The sequence below is a fragment of the Manacus vitellinus genome, unplaced genomic scaffold (genome assembly GCF_001715985.3).
Source record: "Manacus vitellinus isolate BGI_N305 unplaced genomic scaffold, ASM171598v3 scaffold_3_pilon, whole genome shotgun sequence".
Taxonomy (NCBI): Eukaryota; Metazoa; Chordata; class Aves; order Passeriformes; family Pipridae; genus Manacus; species Manacus vitellinus.
The window spans coordinates 12,300,537-12,315,880 of record NW_021940535.1 but is presented as its reverse complement, the minus strand read 5'-3'; the positions used below and the strand labels follow the sequence as shown (position 1 = coordinate 12,315,880).

The 15,344-nt window shown below is 37.7% G+C and overlaps 1 protein-coding gene across 3 annotated transcripts in view; it reads right to left on the bottom strand.

Annotated features, from left to right (window-relative positions):
* The window catches only part of CPNE4 (copine 4), a 189,736-nt gene that overhangs the window by 50,269 nt on the left and 124,123 nt on the right, over nt 1-15,344 (bottom strand). For 2 of the 3 annotated variants that reach the window (XM_008933532.4, XM_018075700.2), the window contains exon 8: nt 1,977-2,075. The exons of the other annotated variant lie outside the window; for it this stretch is intronic. In XM_008933532.4, the coding sequence (XP_008931780.1) occupies nt 1,977-2,075 (99 nt within the window). The remainder of the gene's footprint in view (nt 1-1,976; nt 2,076-15,344) is intronic. 3 annotated transcript variants of the gene reach the window in all.

The following is a 15,344-nucleotide window of genomic DNA, read 5'->3' as shown; positions in this document are numbered from 1 at the left end:
CCTACTGCTAGTTCTTGCCTATCGTGCTTTTAGTGCTCATCAAAGTCTGCTTTCATCAAGTGCAAGAGCCATCTAGCATGGGCATATATATTTTTGGGCCACTATTTATCAGCCACTTAAATGACTAATACTTACTATCTTATCCACTAAATCTTGGTTTTATCTAGAATAGTCTATAAAACAAGGATTAGAAAAGAGAAGAAGGGAAACTGATACTCACATTGGTGGTAATTGTGTCCCATGAGAACTAGCTATAACAACAGCACAAGGTTTTGCAGGTGCAAGGGCACAGAATAACTGCACGGTAACAACAGAATGAGAGGAACAAGGGAGAAATAATGGCACACCACCTTAGATGTGTGGAGGAAGACTGCAGAGCTGCAGGTAAAAGGCAACCTGCCAAATGGCAAATGGCAGGCCCTTAGCAAGACAAAGGTCCAAGAACTTAAAGCATAGTGTAACATTAAAACATTCCTGGGCAGCACTGCAGTGTCAACCTAGAACAAGAATTGACAAATGGCTGTACTAACTTCTTAGGCCTCTGAAAGAGTAATCATCCTTTTTGCTGTCTAGGGATGAAAACAACCCACTTTCTCCATCATATTAAAGAATATATAGTTCATCCTTTGGAGCCAGTGCTGGCACTCTGGACTACAAGTCTTCTGTCTTGGCCAACAAGTTGTCTCTTTGGGAAGGACCATCATGGTTTTTTGAAGACATTTACATTGAAAATACACGCCCTTTACCACTCTCACACAGTCTCTTCCTCAGCCATTGGTATTTCTATACAAAATCAGAGTGTTGTCACATCACTGGCATTGTTAATGTTATTCATTCTGGGATCTGTTTACCTCTTTATCTCCATTCAAATTCTCTTCGGTTAAAGTTTTGATCCTCTGACTTAATTTGAGAGAGCAAAACAGAGTTTCATTTGCACTCAGGTTCTGTTCAGAAGTTATTTATAATGGAATAATATATTACTCATATGTATCAACAGTATTTTACACACATGAGCAACATTTGCCAAACTTTAGTGTGTTTTAAGAACTTCAAAAGAAAACATTGAAAAGAATGTTTCTTGACATTTCTTCCCAATAAAAGTTTATTGACCTATGGTATAGCCTGACTGCTTAGCATTTATCAAACACCTTTTGACTCTGTGTTAGGTTTCTATTAACACATAAACAGAACCTTAATTTAAAGCCCAAATAAAGCTTATTAGGCATTTGTGTCAGGTTTTGAGATCACTATGGAACAGTGAATACAAATTATCAGTAGATTCAATGTTTATAACTCCCCCTCAGAGAATTTATCAAAACTAACACCTTTAGAAGTAAGTAATAATAGAAAGTGACAATTTCTGAAATTAGATATGCCAAATCATTTATCATATTCAATAATTACCATCGACTTCAGTTTCAAAAGATCAAGCTGACATAAAGAAGTGAAATTATTAATAAGCTAACAATTTCATTTTCCCTTAGGACTGTAAATCATGAAATATTTAGGAAACCAATTAGTTTCAACATGATGGGTTTAAGTTAAAGCTGGCAGAAATGAAGGTAGTACATGAGAAATGGAGAAAGATGAAGCATGATCCTCATCCAATAAAGGTCTTTGGGCCAGTAGAGAAATTCTTTGACTATCCAGACTGTTTTACCACAGCAGCAGAGCCCCTCATAGAAACAATGTGCTTGGGCTCGAAGGAAATAAATCTTAGTGGAAAGAAATGCCTATAGAATGGGGACTAGAAAAAGACCCTAAGTATTTCAGGCATGAAAATAAATACAGGAAAGACTGCTTTTTTGCATTTTCAGATTATCCAGGTAACAGTAAAACCTATGGGAGAGATCAACACAAAAATTAACTTTTGAGAGATGATTGAGGCAGTGTCTCCTGCATTATTACAGGACTGTCTGAGGAACACTGCTCTACAGAACTTACATATTGAGATTGCCTGAGTGGTTTCCACTTACCTGTCTTCCTTCCATAGCTCCTCGCATTTCCTTGAAAGTTGAGCTAAATTCTCCAATGAAGTCATGCTTTCCATTGGAATCCCAGTCCCAAACTATGCACTGGGAAAACAAATAGCAAAAGAACAAAAAAAGCACATTTTTCTTAGATGGAAAAGAGGTTTTATTGAGAAATACTACAGAAGAAATTATGATATACACCGGGTGAAGTGTTTTATCTATAGGGAAATCACAAGACATATTAAAACCATATTCTTGTCCTGATCAAAATAAAATGACAAGTGGAATCTCAACACAGATTGCTGTTGACAGTTATGTGTTATGGAGCTGGCCTAATGACAGCAAGTTCACATATTTCAGAAAGAAAGGATTTCTTGTCTAGATCTTTTTGCTAGGTGTAAAAATACAGGATTATGTATATTTACATGTTCATTGTCAAATGGTGTCCTGACTTACCTCACTGATGTACTTTACAAATATAAATTATTATAAAAAACCCTACTTGCTTTGGGCAAACAGTACTGTTCTCATTTTTACAGTCAGTGAAGGTGAGACAAGAGTTACAGAGATCATTTTCTGAAATGGCTTTGAAATTATACACATTAGTGTTTGGTGCCCATATCTTGGCTGTTTTCCAGGGTTGCTCAACAGTGACTATACAAACCAAATATCACTGATACTCTCTCCTAAATTCATGCATAAAGATGAATATCTCAATGAGTTTGAGCTATGAGAATTTTATTTTACAGATTTTGCTAAATACAATTAACCTAGCAAAGACTGAAGCAAATAGCAATAACTACAGGCTTTGTTAAATTATAATTTTAAAACTGGTCCAAAGACAACAAAGGGGCTCAGAACAAAATCCCAAATTCAGCCTCATGTTCTCTCTAGATAAAGGTCACATAAGTTGCCTGAGTCAGGAGGCCTTTACTGAAAACGTCCTACTACAAAATCTCTCTCTCTTTTTTTTCTTTTTTTTTTAACAGAAATGCCTCAAAGCATTAGGAGTCACATAAGGAGTGCACTGACATCTAGCTACCAGATAGCTTTGAGGGTAACTTTGACTCCCTTGTGTGGGCCTGAGTCTTACAGATCTATGAGTGGGTGTGGGGTGAGAACTTGACTGATAGGAGTAGTAGAGGAGCTCCCTGCTGAGAAAGGCAGGAAATAAACAAAATTGGAGGTGGTGGGGCAGCAACAGTGGATACCAGGCTTAAAACCAGTGGGTTTTACCAGACTGCTTTGTCTCAATGAGGCTCAGAGCTTTTGACCCAGCACTGGTGGTCAGACAACACAAGAGGAAGAGCAAGATTTGCTCCTCAGACTCCTCAAGCCATTTGAAGTTTGCTTGGTCCAAAGGGGCCAAGGAAGGAAACTGAAATCATCAGATCTCAACTGGATTTTGAGTTTTAAATATTTCAAAAAAAGGAATTTATTGAAACAGACTTCTCTGTTCACCACCTGTGCTTTCTAACTAGCCCAAATAATCCTGTCAAAGCTGGTATGTGAGCACTATGGCCAATCCCTTTTGAGTGTAGGGGGAAAGACTCTGTAGAAAGCTTGACACAGACAAAATGACTGAATTCTTTCAGTGAGAACAAATGGACAAAAAGTGTTTCAAGAGAAAGACCATCTAAAACAACCTAACATCCTCCCACCACAGCCATAAGTTAATAAATAGCCTCTTCCCCATAAATGTTTGTCCATGTGAAGTCATTGACTTGAAGTATAGGTTGGAAGGTATTTGATCTCCACATCTAAGGTGATTACCTGAACTTATTACTCTGTTATGTGCCCAGACACCTTACTTGTATTGGTAGAAGTAAATAAGGTGGTGATTTCACTAAACTCACACCCACCATCCACGTTATTATTTAGGTTCCTTCTGTTTTGTAATGACTCTAGCTTTCCTTTGAACTTTCAACACTGTTCCATTTAGCCCCGGGAAGAGATTTCATTCCACACAAAGGGAAATGTTCTGATCCATACAGAAAGTGTGTAGTTGAGGTACAAAGGACTGTCTTAAGGAAAGAGTACCAGCATAACTCTTACTTCTGCAGACATTAATCAGTTGAAACAATTCATGGGTCAGGCAAAGACCTGGCTCTTGAGTCCTCTGTTACTTTTCCATCCTGCCACCTGCAATTTTACTTGCTTTTTTCTTTATGGAGGGATCCCACACTAAAGAAAGCCTCTGGATTGAAATGTGAAAACATTTTGCTCTAAGACTTGGAGGTACTTTTCAGCAGCTTTGACACTGAAGGGGTGGGTGGAGGGTAGAGGGAAAACAGGGGCAGCTCTCATGCATGTTTACTTATAGGCTAAATTTTACAGAAGAGTAATAAAATAAGAGTAGGTTTCTGGTTCTGATAGTGGTAATCCTTCCTGGAAAAAAACTAGATAGTAGTTTCAATGCTAACAGCCCTGGAGTATTCTTTATGATGAAATCTTCACTAATAATCAATCTATGCTTATTATCAACTGCAATTTTTAGATGAGCTGGTAACAACAAAAAAAAAATCCAAGAAAAAGTAATTTGATTTATGAAAAAATCCCTGAAACTGGTTTTTTTTCACAGAGGTTGAAGCAGCTGCATTTTATTTTTCCGTGAAATTTCTTGCTAATATAAATTGGTCATCTTTTATTGAAATTACTTATAAATATTTCATGGAAAAATGGATTTCACAGATGAAGCATGATTTAAAATGACTTTTTTTTCTGTAACGGTTGCAAAAATTATTTAAGACCTAAAAGTAATACTATGTAAAAAGATTTGTCAAAATGTCATAGTAAAATTGTTATAAATTTGCAAAAATTATAGTTTTAGTAATGCTTGCAACTTTTGAAAAAACGTTTTTGAAAAAATGACTATTTCACAAACAAAAAAAAAGAGAACCCTTATTATGAAATTTTCCAACCAGATTTACTTTTCAGGTTTGGTCTTTAAACTCAACTGGAGCATAAATACAAGAGCAGACCCAAGGTTATCAGAGACCTCCAGGAAAAGGTACTTTGAAAAATTTGTATTAGAGACCCAACTCTTACAAAGAGGGAAAAGCTCTGAGTGCTCATTTGTGGTTAGAATTTTAAGTGGAGATGAGCAAAGTTAAATTACATATAAAATGTCCACTCAACAGGGATCCAACTGCTTTCTCTTTCAAGCTAGAGGTTTTCTAACTTTAGTTTTCAGAAAGACAGATGGTACTCTAATCTTCATATTGGCTTCATGGAAAAGGCTAACAATTACAGTATTATCTTAGTGCCATTTGCTCAATTACAGCTAAGGGAGAAAAGGGATTTCTGCAAGTACATCCATTTTGACTTCTTTTTTTCCCCCAGAGTTTCACATCTGGCCATAGAAATTAATTATTACTGTCTGAAAAACATTAGGTACAGAGTAATGATTCTGCTTTTCAAAGGTATATGAAAAGTATTTCTAAAACATAAATACTGGGGTCCAGACATTTTTATAAAACCACACTCAGACAGACAAAATAAGCAGGGAAGGATCTTTGCAAATAATCCAGAACCAGATAAAGACCAGAGGTGATAACCAAAGTATTATTTCTCTATTAAATACTTTAAAGTGGTTTTGTTTGGTTGGTTGGGTATTTTTTGTTTTTTTTTTTTTTGGAAGGCCCCATTTCCTCTTTAAATCAAATCCTCCATAATGTAAACCATCCTTTATCTTTAAGCAAACCTTAATGTGTTCTTTAGGTCTGTACTCTTAGAGGTTGCTTAAGCAGATGAGTAACAGTATACCTACACTCTATTAAAAGTCTCATTAATTTAAGGAGGCTTTCCATACATTTAATTTTAAATACTGGTAAATCAGTGTTCAGATAACTGGTGAAAGAATTCAGACTCCTACTTATTGGTTACGAGCTCAAATACAGGCAATAAAAACTGCTACTAATGCTGCATGGTGATGGAATAGCACTGACTGGAACGATGAAGAATATCTTTCACCCCTGCATGATTCTACCTTCCTCCCCACAATTCCTGCTGACTGCAGGGAGAGGGAGTACTCCTTCAGGCCCTCTCAAGGAAAGGCGCTGTGCCTGACAGAGCTAACCAGCAGATCCAGTTAAGATGTCATCAGAGGATCACTTCTGAGTATCCACATCATCATTCCTTCAGCTTTTCTTGTAAATACCACAAAATGAAAGATTTCCTTCCTGGCTGAAAGCAAGCCTTTCACTGGAAAAAGGAGGGAGAAAGGTCCAGTTTAAAAACAAAAAGATATTTCAGGTGGATGCAGGTGGAAATTTTCCTGATTTTATTTCAGTTTTTTCACCAAGATTAGATTTTGCCAGTACTCTCACTACAAAGGGCATCCAAGAAAAATTGCACAGGCACTAGAGCTATAACAGCACAGGCTTCTCTGGCTGATTTTCGTAGTGCTTCCCAGAAGATGACAGATAGATTAATCTTGCTACCTATGAGTGAGCAAAAAAACTCACTTGCGCAATTTCTGATTTTAGTTATATTTCACAAAAATATAACCTGAACCACACTCCAGTTCCAGCCAATCCTGATTGATCATCTGTTCAGTGATGTGATGATGCCTAGATAAGAAATAAACCAATTTCTCTATCCAGTATCTCTCATGGACTGAGGCAGTTTTCCTGTTTGATAATTCAACAGCAAAAAAAGTATTGCTACCTATCATATGATCCAAACTCAACTATAATTTTTCCAAATTTTTATTTCTGTGAGAAATTAAAAGACATAGAGACTAGAAATTGGTGTGCCAAGCCTCAATATAAGAGCCAGCAAAATTCTAGCATAATTGTCATAAAATAATTTTTCCCGTAGTCACCATCCTATCTAGCTTTAACCACCAAGAGAACTAAGTAATATAAAAGACTGGTTACTTTAAGTATGCATTTTTGTGTGAGTGTCTGCAGGTTATTTTTCCTATATACCTTCAGAGAAATACTTGAAGTGATTTGTCCCCATTAGGTTTTCACGATGAGAGAACTATTCTGTGCAGCACCTTTGGGCATAGGTAATAGCGAAACTTGGAACTTAACATTGCAATTTATAAGTGTCCTAGTTAGGACAGCTGAAGACCAGTTCATCATGGTGGGTGTAACCCAAAACTGTATTCTATAGCCTTCCATGTCATTTCCCAGAAACTAGACTATTGTTGTCAATAGACTATTCACACCCTCTGCCCATAGAGCCTGACTCCTCAGGCTATAAACTAGGTGTTAAGAGGCCTGTGAGATAGGAGGATGTTTCTGTCCTCACACCCTTTGTGGAACTCCCGGCCCTGAGGGGAGCACTGAACATTCCTGCCTGAACTGGAGGATATATAATCTTGGAGTTTTGGAACATTTTTCAACCCACTCGTGGGATCCAGAGGACGGCTGCATCTCATCGCTCTCAACCAGACTTAGACCACCACTGGACTGCGATCACCAGTTCTGGCCAGACTGCAGCAGCTCTCCCACCAGCAGGTTCTTCCCCTCTCCCTTTACTTTGGACTCAAGCGGGGCCCAAGGAACACCACTTTGTTCATGCCCCAGGGCACTGGGTTATACATTTGAGTTTTTGTGGGTTGAGACCAATTGTTTGTTTGTATTATTGTACTTACTGTATTATTTTAATAAATTGTTATTCTGACTTATAATCTCTCCTTTGAGTTGAGTTCATTCCCCCTGCTGGTTAACTCTTAAACCAGCACAATAAGCCAGCCCAAAACATGCTCTGAAGGTTAGTTTTTAAAAGACAGTCTTTGACTAAATCGTGTCAGGAGACAGCTGACAGCCAGACCATGGAAATGTACTTCTTGAAAACAATCCATTTAAGTTTGCCTCAGCTGACCAGACACTGCAGATTATTGCATGCACAAAGCTAGTAAAAAATAGAAATTTCACAGTCTTGCCAGCCTGAGTTTCTCCAGCTCTGTGTTTGCTCAAAGTACAATTATGAAATGTTAGTATGGCATGTGCTGGTACTACCTTGCCACCTATTTGGAGAGAGAGAGTGTTGGATAGCTCTCCTGACAATCTAAGAGCTTCATTAACTTAAAACATCTCACTAACTTGTGACCAAAAGATACTGGCTTGGTTGGGAGAGAAAACCAAATCCTTGGTCCACTCTCCAGCTGCTCCATGCTAGCAGAAGTGCCAAAAAGCCAGAAAGGCTTGAGCAGCCAGAGTCAAATCCCTTGAATAGGAGGCTCCCTACTCTGATCTGACTCTGATCCGGGTGAGATCCATTCACATGTTGCAATAAAAAGGAGATTTTACTCTGTGTTGCTCAGCATGAATCCCCTGACACTCAATAAGGAGCGGAAGGGGTACCTTTCAAGGAAGAAAACTATCTTTGTCCATTAATTATCTGTAGTCCCTAGGTAGGTGTTGGGGAGGAGTACTGACCACGGGTGGCTTAAATGCTGAGCAGAAACTGTCTTGGATGGTTTTTCCTTCCATTTTCTTGAACAAGATACCTTGTGGCAAGGCAAGAAGGAGTACGCTCGTTGTTGGATTTAAATGTATTACATTACAGCTCAGTCAGTCATAAAATTCTTACCAATTAACTCTGAACAATAATAACATCACAATAATTTTTATAGGTAGAGTTTATATGACACTTACTATCTCTCTAAGAAACGAAGTCTTGAGGCAAATGTTGGTGACCTGCTCTGCTTCTAGTATCACTCTGAGCTGCAGCTGGTATGAGGTGGTAAAAGGTCAAAACCAGAAATCCTTCTTTGATTTATCCTCTAGGATCAGTGAAAACTTAAAAAAAAAACAAACAAAGAAAAAAACCAAACCACCCCATAACAGAAAACCACACCAAATTAACAAAAAAAACAAAACAGAGGAGGTGAAAAAAAAATCCCAGAAAAGAAATTTACTTTATCATTAAAGTGATTTTTCTGGAGCAGTCTGTCTCTCATCAGGGTAATTATTACTTGATAATGAAGAAAATATCCTACTGTACCTCCCTAAAGTATATGTACCCTAGTTGAAATACTTCAAAGAATGTCTTTTTATAGGAAAGCCTTTATCCACTACTTACCCATTCTCTCCACTTGGGTATCAAGAAGAGTATGCAAAACCTTCACTATAAAAGATAAATACTTCAAGTTATCGTGTTTCTGTAATCATGATGTTCCAAAGCCAAATTCTACTTTATAAACATCACAGTACAGAAACTTGGTCTTTTCTGATGTGTATGAAATTCTTCACTCTTTTTTCATCCAGTTGGTTATCAGAGTTTTCTGTTTTCAGTAGTTGTTCTTCTCCAAAAAGTGAAAATAAACTTTTTATGTCTCGTTGCAGATTTTCTCTGAAGTTGGCCTCCAGTGAGAATAGAGTGAAGCAGCTGAAATGAACCAATGTTTCTTGCAAGGCTCTCACTGGTTGAAGTTAATCCTTCTTCAGAGCACTGTAGATAACATATTTGAACTTTTTCTTCTCAGAGAGATTAACTCAGTTCTCCAAACTAGACTACTCAAAAACCCCTGAATAATGGAGGAGAAACAGTTCATACCCTACGCTATTAGGCTATGTGCAGCTTCTGTGAAGCCAAAGTAGAAGCAACTTTCAAAGTTTTTTTCTAGACTGCAGAGAGACATTCTTTTTGAAAACCACATCTGTTCTGCTGAATTGGAATAGACTGATACCAGTTCAGCAGCACAGATGAGTTTGCTCCTTAAACATTAGGTGAAACACAGGCTCCGTTGCAGGCAAGGAGACCTTTCATGTGAACTTCAACAAGTGCCAGGATTTCACTCATAGCTTTGTACCTCCTGTACATAGATGGTGGCAACTGATATGTTACAAGTTGATAGGGTTGTCTTGGCCTCAGATCCTCTGCCTGTTGAAGGAGACTCAAGACAAATATGCATTGATAGCTTCCTCTTAGTAATGGCAAGTGATTCAGCATTCCTTTCGACATGCTGCAGTAATTATAGTAGCCAAGACAGTCAAAACACAAAGAAAATAATCTGCCTGTGAATCTAAACACAAGTGAAATTTGATTTTAAAATTATCTGCCCGGAGAGAAGAGTGAAAGGAAGGAGAATTCTTATTTTTTTCCAAAAAGGGGCAGGTCCTCTAATTCAACATCAAAATGAGTGAGTAATTTTTATTGACAGCTCTGATTTGACGCCAGCCTCAGACTGTTTCAGTTCTTGACAAGTGACAACAGGGACCATTTACAGAACCACTTTCACCAAACCAGTCTCTCTACACCACTGATGGAGATGCCACTGATGCTGCTACACCAGCAGTGGCTCAGCAACGACGAGAATCCTCACAGTTGGGTGTTGCCCCTTCTTGACACCTCACAGCTTGCAAGAATCATCAGGGTCATTTAAAAATCAATTACGTAAAACCACAGCTTGTTGATTACCCTTATTTGTATTACAAGGGTGCCTAGAAGCCCCAAACACAGATCTTTCAGTGCTGACAAGTGAAGCCCATATATATTCCTCTGAAACAGAGAAACACGCTATAATAAGTTACATCATGTGAGGGAAAACTTATAACTGGATTTTCAATGACTCTCTAGGTTTTTCACGGCAAAAACATAAATAAACTTCTACTTTACAGTCACAGTCAGGTTTAGGCAACAACATCCTCAGTTTATATACAGGCAATAATTACTAATCAGGTTCAGCATGGATGTGAATGCAGACTTCAATTGCTGCACTGGCCTAAAATAGTGGTCTTTGTAGTTGTAATGCATGCCTATAGATTTAATATAAACTACACTTTCTTTATGTTTAAAGAATAAAACATAATAGCATTTTTTTTTGTCTTTCTCATTCAAAACACCCCTACTAACTTAATATGCAACACAGAAATGGGCCAAGTTTTTAATGTACTGCTTGTGGTCATAAAGATTTGGTTGTCCAACAAATGAGAGAGCAGGCTGGAGCATTTTTAAAGTACATATAAAATGGTGAATTTACATCTCAATCAATGAGATCCAAGTTTTTGAGAATGTCTTTGGTTTCACAGTCCATAACATAATGCACAGCTTTTTTTCACATATGATATGACAAACCAATAGCAAAATATAGTAACAGCAAAAACTTCTGCAAAGACTACCTTAAGGCTCCTGTTGTGAGGTTATCAATATGTCTCTGCTGGTTTTCTCCATGAGTATACCTCCTTTCAGTTCACAGTATGTTCTGTCTCTATGCAATAAAATATGTCTTCCAAAACTTTTGCAAGAGGTGATAAACTAGCGTACTGACCCAGTAGTGCCTCCTCTCATTAGATGTATCTGAGATTTCTGCTCATCTAAGTAACTAACAATTCCCTTCATAGCAAAAAAAGGGCATTGCTCATTGGCAGGCCTCTCTGGTGTAACTATTCGAGAAGCTGCAAGCACAGCAGTGAAATTTAGCATAACTCATGGGTGTGTATCAAAAAGCTCTCAGACAGAACAAGACTCTATCCAGTTCCCACTATCTACTTTCAGTTCCTAAAAAAAGCTCAGGTTAGCTTTATCTTGCACTCTGAAAGTCAGCAGATAAAAATCAGCCATTGCCTTGTCTGTCAGTCAGGAAAGGAAGATGATGATACTTGGCAGAAAGAGTACAGAATGCTCTTCCCTACCAGAGCAGCATGAATCTGTCCCCAAACACCAGTTGTAATAATGATGAGTGTTTATACAAAGTAGCTGATTACACTATTCTTTCTGTTGTCAATCAGTGGGGGAGTTAATTATACGTCTCTTGGATATCATTTCAAAAGAATGACCTGGCAACCAGCACCAGGTTTAATGGCCCTGAACTGGTCACTCTATTCAGTGGATGGTAACACAGCATAAAAAACAGTGAAGATGGATCTTCCCAGTTATGGACAATTTCTAAAACTAATATCAGCAGAGGTTTCAAACATAAAAAGTTTTTAGTATCAAGCAGACAAGAAATCAATTAAGAAACATGAAGCAATTGTAAATGTTTATTAAAATAATATTCTAAACCACATTTCCTATGGAAAATGAAGAAATATAAGTAGAGACAGGGCATAGGCCATTATAACAGAAATGGCTAAACTAACGTAGGAGGTCAATGCTAAAGGTTAAACCTAAGTTTAATTTAAGGGTAAAGGTCTGAGAATAAAGGTCACAGTTCCTTATCTCATAATCACATATTCAATTTTTTAAATCCTTGTGAAATTTCTACTGAATACTTTGCACTTGTTATAGCAGTCATTGCTGAGTGAAAAAGGCCTCATTTCTGGGGTGTGTTGTTTGTCTGTTTGTTTTCCTATATTCTGAGCTTCAGTTAGTGTTTTCACTGTTGCTTCAGGGTGAACCCTCCATATATCTCCTCTCAATTAGTGCACAGATTACATACATAGAAACAAAACCTCCAGCTTTTTTCATCACTGCTTTTAGTCTTCTGGACAGAGTTTTATTTTATCTCCTGTATTGTGTTTAGTGTTGAATTCATCTCCCATATGGACACTGAAAGCATTTCCATGAAGGATCTAAAACCTTGCACTGCCACAAGCTCCCGTGCCAACATATCATTGAAGATTTCCAATAGAGAGTTTAATTCAGATCATGACATGGTTTCTGGATATTTCAGAAAATATGACATATCAGCTAAACGGAAGATATTTTCCTGTTTCTTGGAAGCTCCCAAACCTGCTAAAACTGTGAAACAGTAACACTGTTGAGAGATGCAATATTTTTTATGCAACTGCTCAAATCTTTGTGGGTTTTTTTTTGCATGTGGAAGGTAACCTAATTTCTGGTTTTTGTTCTTGTACTGAGTAGAAAATAAAACTTTCACAGAATACCTTAACTACCTGTCTAAATCTATACAGAATTCTTTTCCTATTTGTACTCCCATTATATCCATTCAAGTGTTTAATAAACGTTTAATAAACCCAGAATGATGAGTTCTTAGTAACTGCTGTATATTTTCTGGGTTTATCTCTTTCTGTAACGATGTGGCACTCTGTATAAGCAAGAATGTTTTATGGTGGGGTGGAAACCTGAGGGTGAGCTCACTGGGAAAGCTGGCACATGAACAGGGAGCTCTTGCATTTGCCAATCAGGCTTGTGTCCAACATCTCAGGAAGAAACAGACTGGAAACCCAAGGTGCTCAGCATCCCAGATACCCTAGATGACTAGCAAACCTGAATGAATGTATGGGCATATATGAACACAGCAGTCTCTTCTGAAGGAATGATCAGGAACATAAAGATAGCAGCATGGAAAGAAAGGAGAAAAACTTGCAAAAAATTTGCTGTGGAAAATACAACCAATGAGGTTACCACATGGGTGAAATGATCTAGAAACCAGATGAAAGCTTAAACCTAATGAGGTAGTTGAGTGCTTTGCTGTAGCACCTAGGGAGAACAATTGTAGCATATTATAGTTCTATATTAGTGAAACAATACAGAATTGATTTATAAAATATAGAATGCATAGTATACACATATTATATAATATATAATACATTCTCACAATTAAAATAGTATCATAATTTTGCTTTATATGAATCATTCCCTGCTTCTTTAGTAAGGAAACATTGACTCATAAGGGAACTCAGCTGCATATGCTGGAACTAAAAGAAGGAACCTGACAGCTTTCTGTGAGTGTAACAATAAGAGACAAATAGTCTGCTGCACACAGAAAAGTAGTTGCCTTAAATCACTATTATGATTTTATTTTGCCAAATACGCAAAGTAAAGCATGTGCAAGCAGTAATGTATTTCATTAATTTTGTCTCCTTCTCTCCTCTAAACCATTTAAAAAATGTTGTTTTTCTGAAATTATATACTTATTCTGAAGAGTTGCTGTGCTTATCCTGTTCCTCGCTTGAGAGCAATTTATTGTGACTTAAGCGAAGGTTCGAAGTTTGGTACTAAGCAACCTCAACAAAATTCTGACATATGCCCAACACAGCAAAATTAAGAGCCAAAATGCCCAGAATCAGTGGTGAGAAGCCCAACATTAAGATTTTCAGAAAAGAAATTCCTATTCAAATTCTGTTTCTTGGCATGTTTTCCAGCAACAATAAGAGGTAATGTTATTTAATATCAAGTTGATCTTTGGGATTTCTCTGGTTCCATTGAATGATCAAATTTCTACGACATACTTGGCAGTTTTGAAAACAATACTGCATCCAACCACCTTTCTTTCCTCCAAAATAAGCAAATAAAGGTTAATGCCAAAAAAAGACACTGACACATATGCCATTCATTAGTGGCATATGAATGAAGTGTCACAGATACACCTTTACCCTAGCCCAAAGAGACAAGATTTTAGCAGAAGATACTAGTGAAGGCAGACACTCTGAGCTGGACTGTGGCTGGCACTGACTTTATTTGAGTGAATCCTTAGGTGACAGGGTTACAGGGTGCGTTTTTCAGTACAGGGATGATCCTCTCCATTCAGGATGGGATCGAAGCTCACTGCAAAAATTTTCCGCTGCAACTCCAAGCGCTGCTGCTGCATCTGCGATGTGCCAGAATACTTCTTCAAAGGACAAGAGAGCTGACCCTGTTTACTGGCCTGATTCCAGCACAAGCAATTAAATTTCTACCATCTCAACAACCCCTGCAGTTCAGACTGGCACAGTGTTATTTGCTGCTTCCTGCCCTGAAGTGTCGCAGAGCATTTATGCCTGCTCTTGAAGAGTTGCCACAGTTCGCCTCCAGAGTTGGCTGCCTAACAGCAGCGGGTGAAGCCTCGCTCACATGCAAGACTTTGCAATTACAGTGTTGAAGGCAATTAAGAGCTAAGACCTTCACTGCTTATCGTTCCACCATAAGCTCTCATCAGCTGAAAAAAACCTAGGTCCAGCTCCTTTTTGTTTTTGAAGATGACTAAGATGTGAAGAGCAACTTAAAATACTTACACTTCCATGGCATAACAGCATAAAAGGATAAAATGAAAATATTTTTACATATCTGCCCTTTTTCTGTTTCCTTCTCTGCACTTCAAATCAATTTTCAGGGTGTACAGAAGCAATGTGAATAAATGGAAGAAAATGGCCGATTGCATGAGAAATTTCTGTAAAAATAAACCCCATATATTTCAATATGCCTGCTCTCAAGTTACAACTACTCACTGACACACCTCAGACCAAAGAATACAAGAGAAATAGTATGGTTACCACACTGGAGTATTTTATAGCATATAGACCTAGCAAACAGTTTTGGAAAAAAGCATCAATGCCTGTGACCACTGGGTTTAGCAGAGGGCTCATGTGTTCTGAGAATTAAAACAAATGCAGCATTTTGGAAAATGAGAACTTCCATAAAGAGTAGAATTATCACTCTAAAACCAGACTTTCAATAGCTCATCCGTGTTTGTACTCCAAATAAATGGTAGGAAGTAACAGTACTCAGGTATTTAAGCATCTTCTCTGAATA